General features: G+C 35.5%; 1 protein-coding gene across 2 annotated transcripts in view; it reads right to left on the bottom strand.

The window, feature by feature from the left end:
- Positions 1–7,049, bottom strand: part of LOC138327990 (uncharacterized) — a 44,764-nt gene extending 37,715 nt beyond the window's left edge. For both annotated transcript variants that reach the window (XM_069274534.1, XM_069274535.1), the window contains exons 1-2: positions 6,931–7,049; positions 3,952–4,049 (exon numbers count right to left, since the gene is read on the bottom strand). In XM_069274534.1, the coding sequence (XP_069130635.1) occupies positions 3,952–3,987 (36 nt within the window). In that variant the 5' untranslated portion in view covers positions 3,988–4,049; positions 6,931–7,049. The remainder of the gene's footprint in view (positions 1–3,951; positions 4,050–6,930) is intronic.
- Positions 7,050–14,681: the final 7,632 nt, after the last annotated feature.

Raw genomic sequence — 14,681 nt, 5'->3', positions numbered from 1 at the left:
AGCCAAAATTTATACAAGTTCTGTTCCCCTTCTCCAAAGATGTTTGTGGCCAAATTTGGTTATAATCCATGCAAAACTCTATGACTAGTAGCGATTCGGGAGAGGTAAGCTAAAAATTAGCAAAACTGACTCAATTTGTTAATTTTAAATCACAACCATAATTATAATGATGCTATAGATACCATACAAATATGCTATCCAATACATAGGTTCAGAGAGGAAGTAATTTATATGAAAATAGTAGCCTAATTGACATTTTTGGCCCCACATCTAAGGCCCCGGGGGTCAGCCCTATCATTTGTACAATTTCAAATTCCCACCCTAAAAGGATGCTACCATTGCATTATGAGTGCTCTTCCATGCTTGGTTGCAGAGAAGAAGTCGTTTATATGATAACAGCCAAATTAATCCCTTTTGACCCCGACCTCAACCTCTGGGAGGGTCTATCCCATCATTTATACAATTTTGAATCCCCCCCTATAAGGAAGCTACTATTGCATTATGAGTGCTCTCCCATGCTAACTTGCAGAGAAGAAGTTGTTTATATGGTAACAGCCAAATTGATCCCTTTCCACCTTGCTCCTCAACCCCCTGGTCAGTCCCATCATTTGAACAGTTTTGAATCCCCACCCTATAAGAATGCTACCATTGCATTATGAGCGCAATACCGTGTTTAGTTGCAAAGAAGTCGTTAATATAGAAATAGTCAAATTGACCTCTTTTGACCCCGCCCCTCAGGCCCCCAGGAGGTCAGCCCTATCATTTGCACAACTTTGAATCCCCACCCTATAAGAATGCTACTATTGCATTATTGATGCTATCCCATGCTTAGTTGCAGAGATGAAGACATTTTGACCCTGCCCCTCAGGCCCCCGGGGGGGTCAGCCCTATCATTTGCACAATTTTGAATCCCCACCTTATAATGATGCAACAATTGCATTATTATTGCTATCCCATGCTTAGTTTCAGAGAAGTCGTTTATATGAAAATAGCCAAATTGACCCCTTTTGGCCCCACCCCTCAGGCCCCTGGGGGTCAGCCTTATCATTTGTACAATTTTGAATCCTCAGTCTATAAGGATGCTACCATTGCATTATGGGTGTTATCCCATGCTTAGTTTCAGAGAAGAAGTCGTTTATATGGAAATAGCCAAATTGACCCCTTTTGGCCCCGCCCCTCAGGCCGCTGGGGGGTTCAGCCCCGTCATTTGTACAATTTTCAGTTAGTAGCCCATAAGGATGCTACCAGTCAAATTTTGTTGAAATCAGACCAGCGGTTATGGAGAAGAAGTCGATTGTTGACAGAAGGACAGACGACGGTCCCCACGGTATAGCATAAGCTCACCTTGGTCCTTCGGACCAGGTGAGCTAATAAGGTTGATTTCATTTGATTTGTATCAAGTGCTGTTACTGCCGTTCTATCATAAGACTGCACGATTGTGTTACAGTACTAGTGTATCGACTCACTGTAGTAGATTACATCGCTACATGTTACAGGTGAAGCGTCTATGTAACACGCATTGTGATTGGCTGAGTGTACATATATAAATAAACGTTACACAACCTAATTGTACATCGGCGGGAAAACACCCCAGTTTAAAATGGCCCCTATTTGTGCATTTAGGGACGTTGTAAGTACGTCGAAACAATTTCAAATGTTCAAATAGATAAACATATGAAAAATTAACATTTGTAAAATAAAAGTATTACGCCGTACAAATAAATAACACTGATATATAGAATTCGCGCTGTAAAAATATGCATGACTGTTTTGATCCTGGGTGTTTTTTCCGTGGTACACCTAGTACATGTGACGAACTTGACGGACCGAGTTTCCTGAAATAGCTGTTGTAAATATATAAATAATATGATTGGGGAAAAAATCAAACATAGAAAGAGATAACACACAATCAGGTTATACTAGCTGTAGAAGAATACATGATATTGATTTAAATATAATAATACTGGTAATGAATAAATATGAAGGTCAAGAAGAAAGTATCTGCTAAAACATAACTGTTCAGTTTCATAATTATGGTAAGGTATATCTAAAATGTTAATTTAACTCTTAATTTGAACTTTATACTGAATAATAAAGTGTGGAAGTACCAAAAATCGTCAATCGCCAAGCTGTCAACGCATGCATATTATAAGTTACCGGTACATGTGTGTTTGCACATGTGTATGTTACTATTTTAATCTCTCGCTAAAATTGCGCCAAAATTACAAGCAGTCCTCAACCGATCATATGTCAATGTGTCAAAGCCACGAACCAATCTAAAAGTACGCGAAAGGGTAGTGAAAATATACAATAATAGGGTGTCATATGGAAATATATATCTAAAGCGGTCGGCGTTTGTAAATGTACGAGGAACAGCATGGTTCTCTGCTTCCACGTGTTCGGCCTATCAAGACACCAACAAAGGTCAGTGAAGAAGTTGTTAAATTCGTTGAATATCAGACTATATTACGTATTTCACTGGAAATAAAGTGTTCTGTTTACCATAACAAGAGATCCCAGAGGGATCTTGGCGCCCACCAAAGAATGATCTATGTCTGACAATGGAAAGATGGATCTTTTCTCTACTTTTTAAACTTTTTCAAACATATACTACACATAAAATTTGAGACAGATCGCTTCAGTACTTTCTGAGAAATAGAAGTAACAAACTTCAACTATCAAAATCCAAGATGGTTCCTTGGCGGTCATCTTGTTGATGTTCGGTCCCAAATCGCAATATGCACATCTAGGGCCCTAGGGGAACCTACATGTGAAATTTGAGAATGATCCATTCAATACTTTCTGAGAAATAGCGATAACAAACTTTAAATATCAAAATCCAAGATGGCTGCCTGGCAGCCATCTTGTTGACTTGTCGGTCCCAAAACACAACATGCACAACTAGGTCCCTAGGGGAACCTATATATGAAATTTGAGACAGATCCCTCAAGTACTTTCTGAGAAATAGCGATAACAAACTTTAGCTATCAAAATCAATGATGGCTGCCTGGCGGCCATCTTGTTCATCGATCGGTCCCAAAACACAATATGCACGACTAGGTCCCTAGGAGAACCTATATATGAAATTTGAGAATGATCCCTTCAGTACTTTCTGAGAAATAGCGATAACAAACTTTAGATATCAAATATGGCTGCCTGGCGGCCATCTTGTTCATCGATCGGTCCCAAAACGCAATATGCACAACTAGGTCCCTAGGGGAACCTACATATGAAATTTGAGACAGATCCCTTCAGTACTTTCTGAGAAATAGCGATAACAAACTTTAACTATCAAAATCCAAGATGGCTGCCTGGCGGCAATCTTGTTGACCGATCGGTCCCAAAAGGCAATATGCACAACTAGGTCCCTTGGAGAATCTACATATGAAATTTGAGACAGATCCCTTCAGTACTTTCTGAGAAATAGTGATAACAAACTTTAACTATCAAATTCCAAGATGGCTGCCTGGTGGCCATCTTGTTGACTGATCCGTCCCAAAATGCAATATGCACAACTAGGGCCCTAGGGGAACCTTCATATGAATTTTGAGACAGATCCCTTCAGTACTTTCTGAGAAATAGCGATAACAAGAATTGTTAACGGACGGACGGAAGGACGGACGGACGGACGGACGGACGGACCACGGACAAAAAGCAATTTGAATAAGTCAAAACGAATGGCAGGCTAAACAGCTTTATTGTGCACACACATTTTTCTCTTCTATTTTTAAATCAACTCAGCCAATCACAATGCCTGTTACATAAACACTTCACATGTAACATGTAGCGATGAATGAGTCGATACACTAGTACTGTTACACAATCGTGCAATCTTATGATAGAACGGCAGTAAAGCACATATCACATATCATCATCACCACACATCAAAGAGAAAGGACTTTGTGTTATGAAACAAATTTGAAATTTTACATTATTTGTAAAAAATCTTACCGACAAAATTAAAGCAACGTCGTTTGTGAAATACATGGGTGTTTCTTAACAGTAACAGTTCCTGGCTTCAGCATCCAGAATTAAACCATATCCTGCACCTTCAACAAAACAAAATTAACTATGTAGCAGGCAGCAAAAGGCAGTGTTTCATCATCTTACCAGAGATATACCAATCCAAACATTAGCCTCTAACATGCACAATCAAACCTGTTCATAAAGGAAACCAAATGGATATAGACAAAATGTCAGGTGTTCGTAAAGGTCCTTTATACAGAGGTCAATTATTTTATTTTTTATTTGCCTTCTTCTCAGAAGGAATACCTGCCCCATAAAGGGTAGATCTACATGTACAGTCATGGGACATAAGAATTTGTCACTGTTGTTTTTTCCCTATACGATTAACCTCCGGTTAATTCGAACCGCCGGATAGTTCGAACACGCAATTTTTTCCAGAAAACCAATAATTTTTTAGCTAGTGATAGTTTGAAAACTGACTTTTTATAATAAATCCTATTTCGGATAGTTCGAACACGTCAAATTATGAAGGTAAAAGTAAGTTTTTTGTCGGCAAATCGGCGCAATGGGGTCCCAAAATATGGTGATATATTTTGCATATTGCAACAGTTTTGATGTTTGAAATATAGATTGTATAAATGATCATTTTAATGACCATTAGACAGATAAGTAATGAACATTTTAAGTCATGAATAAAAATTATTTATGCTGATATATCGTACACACAGCAAGGCCAAATGTTTAATCTTAGGCCCCGACAATGTATATTAAAATTCGCTGTACCTGATGGAAACACGTGGAAGAAATCGCCAATGTTTGTTAAGTCCAATCTAGATACAGATATCAGTTTAAGTCGACATTAAAATATGCATTCAGTCTATCTTTAGTCAGCCGATCAAGGTGTTAATTTTCTGTAAACATGTGCCACACGCTGGCTTGGACAGGCCAGTTACGAGGTGTCACAGCGAGCATCAAAAGCCAGCCGCTGGGTCACAGCAAGTGGGTGCGATTACATATTCAGCTCCAGCCAAAACAACCCACGTATTGGGTACTTAAACAATGAATACGTAGCTTTTCATCAGGTTAAAACTAGAATTTTAGAAGCAGACAATATGCAATCGGGTTTTGGACAATCTGACAGTCACAGTGCGATTGTGACCTACTTTTACGAACTGAATGTAAACAAATATTTTCGAAATATTACAAGGTCTAACTAGATTTTCTGTGGTTTAAATAAAGTTTCAATCTCAGTTAACGGAAGTCTTTGTAAATTCTAGGCCGCGATCGTGAATAGTGCTGTGTGTGGCCTTGTCCACGTGCACATATATGCATGCGGCTTCTGCTACGCAATTAATTATAAAATCACAAATTAAATGCTAATGTTTACGAGAAAATGATTGAAAACATTATCTTCAGGAAACTAAATACTTTTCCTATAGATTTTCTGCCTTACATTGCTTATGCTAGGTACATCGGTACTCAAAACTGATTTTTACCGATTTCAACTCGGATAGTTCGAACTCACAATTTTTTCCTGAAGCTTAATTTCGGATAATTCGAACTGGTCCATCAATATTTATTTAATTTTGTTCAAACTAACCGAAGGTTTACCGTATATTCTATTTTTACCTTTTTTCTTTGAATTTTCTTGATCTCATTTATCGATGGAATTCTACCAAATTTGGCTTACTTATAGAAAATTGGCTTCATTCTCAGCTCATAACATTTGCATAATTATCTGTTATCTACTTTTTAAGAAAACAGAAGGAAATGACATCATAAAAACTAAACGGTGCACCAAAATAATTATATTTTGAAAATGAATCATCAGAAAATTTTGAACTATGAGCTGAAAGTGTAGACAATTCTCTATAAGTATGTCAAATTTGGTGAAAATCTATCAATAAATGAGATCAAGAAAATTCAAAGACAAAAATGAAAATACATAGAATATATAGCAAAAAAACATCAGTGACAAATACTTATGTCCCACGACTGTACCATCAATTCTTATTGCCATAACATGAGAACTCCACTAGTCAGTCAAGTTAAATTCTTTTTCTTCCAAGTGAAGGGTCAGACTCAAAGGTTGGAGTGCATTTGTCCCCACGAGGTGGCATCAATATATGTTTTTCCTTTTTTTTAAATAGACTATATAGATAAAAACAGACCGAGTACATTATAGGAGATTGTGTTTAGCCATTGTAGCCAGAGCTGACCGGAACAAGTCCGGAACAGGCTCCTGTGCTAAACAATTGGACATTTATGAAAAATTTGCTCAAAACCGTCTTGTCGTGATATACCTCTAACACATTTGGAGTAGTACCATCAAGGAGCTGAAGAGCAACAAATCAAGTGACAGGAAGTTTATCAAAGATGAGGGCAAATCGATTTGGCTTTTGGCTCAGCCACCAAATCGAATTTCCCTGAAATTAATCAACACTTGTGTGAAGAGTCACTTTTATTACTATCATCATCATAAGTTTTACATACAGTTACACTCCGACAATGTTAGAACTATAACACGATGAGACATATTTGAAACTAACAAAACAACGTCCTATGAGAAATTGGCTTAGCTACTGTTGACAATGTTGTAGCGGAAGAGATGACGTTACAGTACCAGCTTCTGACTGACATCTACATTATGTACTTTTAAGAACCAACGCAATAAACATGTGAAGTTTTCTACTGAGAATGTTATAATGTCATTTAATACTCGATCCATAAGTACACATTTACCAAAACAACTGATAAAAACACTAAATCAACTGTTACACGGAAGTGCTCAGATGTGACTGTCGGTGTACTGTACATGTCACGTGCTCATGACTTGTGTTCCTATAGATCTCGTAAAATTGACATATCGTACGAATTGAAACTACAGCTCACTTGAGATTCTATAGTTGACATGTAGTTGAAATAATTAGGTAATGATCGGTTCAAATATCTTTGAGAAAATACCTTTTTCCCCGTCACGGCCAACCGGCAGTCCACGCACTTTGTGGTTTGTTGTCGCCTGTCATCACGCCGGAAATAAATTCTGGTTACTAATAAACCATGGCCATCTAACGCGTATTAAAGTCAAATCCGGAATTACTAGTAGCATTTCCAGGCGGAGTTTGACGTTACATAAATACATTAACTGTTCATGTGTTTTATAATACAAAATTAATTTAAATAGATACTATACGCACAAACTATATACATAGTGTTTCCCTAAGGAAAAAAGGGCATGCTGTGTTTCGAAAAGGGCACTTTGACCGCGATGAATAACCATCAGGGGAGCACCAAGATTATTACATGTAGGCCTATATAAAAATATGTTTCTGTTGTACTATTTACAGTACATCGTAACCAAAGATTTGTAGAAGAAAAAAATCATGATATTACGCGATAGTGAACCGTTTGCCTGGTCTAAGCTTATTATGCGTTGAAATATAACGGCAATTTCTATACATGTATGTGACGTAAGTATCGAACACTGGATAGGTGGATTATGATTGGGTAGATTTACGCTTAAATACACTTTGATGAGTCTAAATATTAACAAGAGGCCCAAGAGGCCTTGACGGTCACCTGAGTGCTCATTGCAAAGTTGGTTTAAATCTGTAAAAAGTATTTACCAATAGTTGAACCTTCATAGATCTATTAGTATTTTTATTTTTTGTTTTTATTTTTGAAAGTTAACTAGTGTATTATGTTACCAAACCTTATACTTTAAATTCCAATTTCATTTGCCAATGTTAACAAAACCAAACTAGAAGTCAGTCATTGTCAGTGATTTTATAAATTTCATTTTTTAATCTATGAAAGAGGATTCTGCCATTTCTGGAATTTCAGAAGAAGCTTTTTTAAGTTTTAGCCGATTTGACCCCTTTTGGCCCCACCCCTCAGGCCCCTGGGGGTCAGTCGTAGAAAAATTGCTAATAGGATTCAATGGTCATCTCATACTGATAATTCTGACAATTTTTGACTTATTTCTTATTTCAAATGACCAAATAATGCTCAAAATGTCTTTTCCCTATATAAACTATAGTAAACTTGACCCCACTCCCATAGGGGGGGGGGGGGACGCGAGACCCCATGGTCATATAGTTCACAATTTTTGTAAAGGACCTCAAGACCCTCCAATCTATGAAGAGTATTTAATTCTACCATTTCTGCAATTTCAGAAGAAGATTTTTGAAGTTTTAGCCTATTTGACCCCTTTTGGCCCCACCCCTCAGGCTCCTGGAGGTCAGTCGTGGAAATATTGCAAATAGGATTCAATGGCCATCTCATACTGATAATTCTGATAACTTTTGACTTATTTCTTATCATAAATGACCAAATTATGCTCAAAAATGTCCTTCCTTACATAACTATAGTAAACTTGACCCTTTCCTCAGGGGGGAACTCAAGACCCCAGGGTCATATAATTCACATTTTTGTAAAGGACCTCAAGACCTTTTCATTTCATTTCAACATATTTTATTAATAACAAATATTGAAATGATCTGACAACAGGCAAGCCTATATAAGTCATCTCCCGTCCCGGAGGTTACATTGCATACATATTTACATACATAAATAGACAATATTACAGGATTAATGTAAGTGAATATATACATATAAACAATCACATACATACCCCTCTCTCACACACATACACACATAATGTAGCTTTACTCAGATTCATCGATTAAAGATATAAGATTAAAATTACATCAAGAAGATGATATGATATTCATAAATAAGTATATTTATAGTAAGTATATGACTAAATAACAAATTTACAGAAAAGCTAGGATTAATTGAATCTGTTAGTGGCAGAGATATAATTATTCACATTAGAAAGGATGAATTGATTCTCTTCAATAGGTAATTGGATATCACCAGATGTTAATAGTTTAGAAGAGATATAATTGAAATGATTAGCAATGTTAGTAATAAAGTGTCTGGAGTCAGTAAAAAGAGGACAGAAGAAAAAATAGTGATCAGCATTTTCACAAGCAGCGCCACAGGAACAAGCAGGGTCATCAATAAGGTGGTCTTTATATTTGTCAATATTGTCGTATTATATTAAGTTTTCTTGGATTACAGGAGGTGAAGTTAACAGCATTACTATTAGAGTGTGTTTGAGTTTTATTTAAATTCTTTTTAAAAGTACTAAGAGTAGGGGATGAGGTAATAGAATGGTCAAGATTATTCCATAGGCGCATTGTATCGGGAAAGAAACTACGGTCATAGGTGCATGTTCTGGATGGAGGAATATTAAAGAATCTATTAGTGCGAAGTCGGTGAGTAACATTATTAGTAATATAGGGTTCAATAGTGTGATATAGATAGTCAGCTGTTAAGTGATTAATTATTTTGTACATTAAAATCAGTTTATGTCTATTACGTCTATCTTTTAATTTTTCAAACCCAGATTCATGATATAGTATTTGATGAGAGGTTCCACTTCTGAGGCCAGTAATAATTTTTATTGCATCAATTTGGACAGATTCAAGAAGTTTTTCGTCTCCAATATTACAGTTATCCCACACAGAAGAGGCATATTCTAAGATGGGGCGGATGAAAGAGAGATATAAAGATTCCAACGATTTCCTGTCAATTTTGTGTTTAAGCATGTGCAAGATATTTAGTTTTTTACGAGAAGTATCATATATATATTTAATATGATCACCCCAGCTTCCATTTGAATTAAAAATAACACCAAGATGTTTGTGGAAAACATGTTCATTAATTATTTGATTATTAAAGATAAGTGGTGGATGGTATCTCTTTTTCCTTGAAACAGATAAAGCAACAGTTTTCTGTGGATTAAAATGAATTTTCCAAAGTTTAGCCTAATTATAAATGGATTCTAAGTCATCGTTGAGATCATTAGTTGGGGTAATAACATCTTCATCAACTATAACATAAAGTGATGTATCATCAGCAAAAAGTTTTATATTAGTATTAATTTCATGAGTGATGTCATTAATAAAAAGAAGAAAAAGGAAAGGACCAAGAACAGAGCCTTGGGGAACACCAGCAGAAATGGATTTAAAATTGGACATATAGCCTTCAAAGATAACTCGTTGTTTCCTGTCAGATAAATAGCTCTCAAACCATTTGTAAAGATTGCCAGAAATACCATATTTTTTAAGTTTATAAAGAAGTCCTTTGTGCCATACCCTATCAAAAGCCTTACTAATATCGCAAAAGACTAATTTAATATTTTTACCATTATCTAAGTTTTTGGAAATAACATCATAAATAGAAATAAGTTGATTGACAGTTGAATCCCTACATTGAAATCCAGACTGATTCTCACTTATGATATGATGTTTCGTTACAAAGTTAAATACATTTTTTTCTAATAATTTACTTAGACAGGAAGTAATAGCAATAGGTCTGTAGTTACTGGGATCATCAACAGAACATTTACCTTTATAAATAGCAGTAACATTTGAGGATTTCCAAGAGTGTGGTACCTTACCAGTTAAAATAGTTCTCTGAAAAAGTAATTTCAGAGGTGTAAGTATAGAAGGTGCAAGATTTTTTATTATTGTAGGAGAAACATTATCAGGTCCAGCAGGCTTGTTAAGTTTTATTAGGTTAATTTGATCTAAGACATCTTGATCAGTAATGTTGATATTGGAAAAATTAAGGTGACTAAGGGGAGGTAAGTCAGGATCAGAATCAACTTCAGCTGTGGAATTTGAAATAGAACAGAAGAAGTTATTTAATGCCTCTGCTTTGTCCATAGGATGAATAATTATATTACCACCAATTTTAAAAGGTTGTGAAGAAGAAGACTTATTAGAGAAGTTACTAATAGACTTGGCAATACGCCACCATTTACCAGGCGGAATTGACTTGTCAGATAGGGTATTTTGTAATTTATTTAAATAGTTTTGTTTTGCCTGTCTTATCAGATCAATAACATCATTACGTGAAATCCTAAATCTGAGCCAGTCATTCTTCCTATTAGTAGATCTTGCTTTCTTATGTAATCTATTTTTAACCCTCAAATTTCTTCTTATTTCCTGGGTCATCCATGGTTTATCATTAGGACGAATTCTAATTACTTTGACAGGAATATGCAAGGCAGCTAAACTAAGGATTTTATCAATTATAAGATAATTAATATCATCAACATTATAATTAGGGTCAATAAGAGCCTACCAGTCAACTGACGAAAGAGAGCGATTCATTTCAGTCCAATTAGCTTCATTGAACTTATGAATAATACGTTTATAACGACTTCTCTTTAAAAGTTTTAAAACAAACATTAAAGTGTACACGGAACGGAAAATAATATTTAAATATGTTATTCTGTTTGATCTCCTGACAAGAATGTTGAAAACCGCATCAAAATCAGCCGCTTCAGTACCGAGATACAGCCCTCCGAAGTGATCGATTTTTACCTGTATATCGACTGCTAATCAGGGAATCGGCCGCTCACGCTGATTTGGGGAATAACCGGATGTGACGTCACGAGGACAACGGCAGTGAAGTGTTTGGTAGTGGGGTTATAGCACAAAGGGGGACATATATGTATTCCTGAAATGGGGTTACGAGAAATTAACAAATATATATACAGTATACAGTTATGTTGACGATTTAATTATATATATATAATAGGAAATATTACAACTGAAATTAGGCTAAATACATATGTAGATTAGCGGAAACATGTATACGTTATTTATGTTTCTGGTACATTTAACTAGAGATCTTATCTCTGTTTTAACAACTTTCTAAATTATCACACCTCGGGAATATTCAATTGGACAATAGTCACTACAATGGTGATAATATTTCAGAACTCTGTATAATGTTAGGATTGTTTACATAAAATATATCAATGCAAGACCTTTCAATCTATGAAGAGTATTTGATTCAAACATTTCAGGAATTCAGAAGATTTTTGAAGTTTTAGCCTATTTGACCCCTTTTGGCCCCACCTTTCGGGCCCCTGGGGGGGGGGGGGGGCTGGGACCATATAATTCACAAATTTGGTTGGCCTTTGGCTATGGAAGGTTTCTGCAAAATTTCAACAATTTTGGTTCCGTTTTTTTGGAGAAGAAGTCGAAAAACTAAATTGTTTATCGCCATACGACGGACGACGGACAAAAGGCGATTAGAATAGGTCACTTCAGACTTCGTCTCAGGTGAGGCGACCTAAAATATATATCGACTGGCGGAATTCAGCAGAAAAGTTACTTTTATTTCCAGGCTGACAGTTTTCATTAAAATTCTATAGTTTAAGTACTAAATATCGTAGAACTTCGGAATTACAAGTCTAATTTCAATTACATTGTACTTCAGGTCAACTATTCAAGAAATCAACAAATTGATGAATTGTTATACAATAACTAATTGCGAGGTAGATGTATGAGTGGGGCGTTATTTCTGATAATACCTTTTTTTTCAGTTTCATCAGTACTACGTCTTTGTAGTACTTTCCGTTGATGCTTTTGTGCGTTTTCACCGGCACGTTTATTTGCGACTCCCTCACGAGAGATTAAGATTGCATGTAAAACCCCCTTTGCAGTCAAAGATTGTTCATACAACGGACTCAAAATGATGGACCTACATTGTACAATATGTAGGTTTCATTGTCTGTGACGACATTGGCAAATTCCTTTTAGTTACATCTTGAAGCAGCTTTTTTCACTTTATATATCCCGTTGCCTATTTTTCTCGTCAGTCAATATTTAGATGTGGCACCCATCTAGCAGAAATTTTGCGGACTTTCAAATGCTTCCTAAAAATAGGTAAACCGTTGATAGTCATATGCCTACCTTTAGTGCTATATAACGAACTGTAAATCTAGCATCTCCTTCAAGGATTTCCTGATGCAGATTTTGGCCTATCTGATTTTGGTGCATTTTGAAGGACTCTGCACCAGACTAAAATTTCTTTTCCCACCGCCGATCTTTGTTATAAGACACACGAGAAGGTCCAAGGGCGACGGAAATTTCAATCATCAGCTTCTTAAAAGAACAACAAAGTTTTGAGCGAGCTTTTGTTTTTGTCGACGCTTCTACCAATCATGAATGCATTTTTTATTGTGGGCCACGTGCACGTGCATGTCGATCAAGAAGACAATAAAATTATTTTCGAACATTATTCGTATATCTTACAAGTTTCTGTAAACGGCAACAAACAAAATTTTATAACTTTTGCTGCTACTTAGTGTAATTACTGTTCATTTAGTCACGTGAAAACATATCTATCTTCATAAAAAACTTCCCTATACCCGTCTGACGTCATTATTCAACAAAATACGCCGATGTCCTTTCATCATCTGTTTTTGTCGAATGTTCAATTTATATCATTCGCGCACTGATAAATGTTTGGGACATTTTATTAAAAAGAAATAACAGTATATCTGAAAGTCGAGATCATTCATTCGGACATGCTGCAGGCTAGTCCGCTAAACCTGCCTATATTATTAGGCTTTTTTAATTTTTTTTTTGCCTAATATATATTAGGCAAAAAAAAAATAATATATTAAAAAAGCCTAATAATATAGGCAGGTTTAGCGGACTAGCTGCAGGCATAACATAACATTTTGTCTTTCCCGAAATAACGCAATAGTTAATATAAAACATGTAAATTGAGATGCTCTATTGATGCTTTGCTGCCTTGCAGTTAGAAAAGTACTTTTTGCGGCGGTTGCATGGTCCTTAGATTTCTTCTCTTTCTAATGATTATTCTTCCAAACGTCTCCTTTGGTACTGCCCAACTTTTGGCCTTGATTTGAGCACTTGAAAACTGTATTTTTTTATGGCACGCCGTTTTGTCATAAAATACACATAATACTTAAGGTCAAATCTTTTTACCTTAAGGGCAAAAAATGTTTTTTTGCCATGATGTACATTTCACATTAAGGGCAAAAGATTTGACCTAAGGTCAAAAACCTTTTTGTCCTAAATGTCAAATCTTTTGCTCTTAAGGTGAAATGTACATAATGGCAAATAATTGATGTATAGAAGTCACAATGCTATTCATACCCCTAATCAAGCAATGGACTTGTCCACATACTGAACAACATGAAACACTTAGTGAAATGAAATTTCAAGTCCTTTCAAAAAAGAAAATGAAAACACCAAACAACTGACGAAATTAAAAATCCTCAAATACATGTATAATTTAACAAAATTGTTTACAAAATTGTTCATTTATTTTTGACACTAAAATCTATCTAGTACTAATTCATTTATATTGCTACAATTATAATAAAACAGTTTTAACTTTATGGTCAAGAAATCTTAAGCCCTTGCTTAATAATAATAACTTTTAGCCTTAAGGTTGATACATCTTTTAACCATAAGCTAAATGAATCTTTTGCCCTTAAGGTTAATAAATCTTTTGCCTTGAAGGTCAAAAAACTTTTTTAACCTAAAGGTCAAATAACTTCTAACCTTAAGGTAAATAAATCTTTTGCCCTTAAGGTCAAAAAATCTTTTAACCTTAAGGTCAAATAACTGTTTGGACTATTTTATAGTTTAGGCTATTATAAAAATTTTACCATTCCCTTTCAAAAAATGAAAAATAATACGAGATTCTTGATTTATTGAAACATTGTCCATCGCTGATACTGTAAATTGAAGAAACGCCTGATCTCAAAATAACTCCCCCTTCCCCTTAATGAAATGAATACTAATTCTGACCAACAAACAATTGGATGATTCCATTCCCAGCAAGTGGTATGTCAACATTTAAGACATCAC

Source organism: Argopecten irradians, chromosome 7 (assembly GCF_041381155.1).
Source record: "Argopecten irradians isolate NY chromosome 7, Ai_NY, whole genome shotgun sequence".
NCBI classification, from domain to species: domain Eukaryota; kingdom Metazoa; phylum Mollusca; class Bivalvia; order Pectinida; family Pectinidae; genus Argopecten; species Argopecten irradians.
Note: the sequence above shows the minus strand (reverse complement) of the source record. Positions and strands in the feature narration are given on the sequence as shown.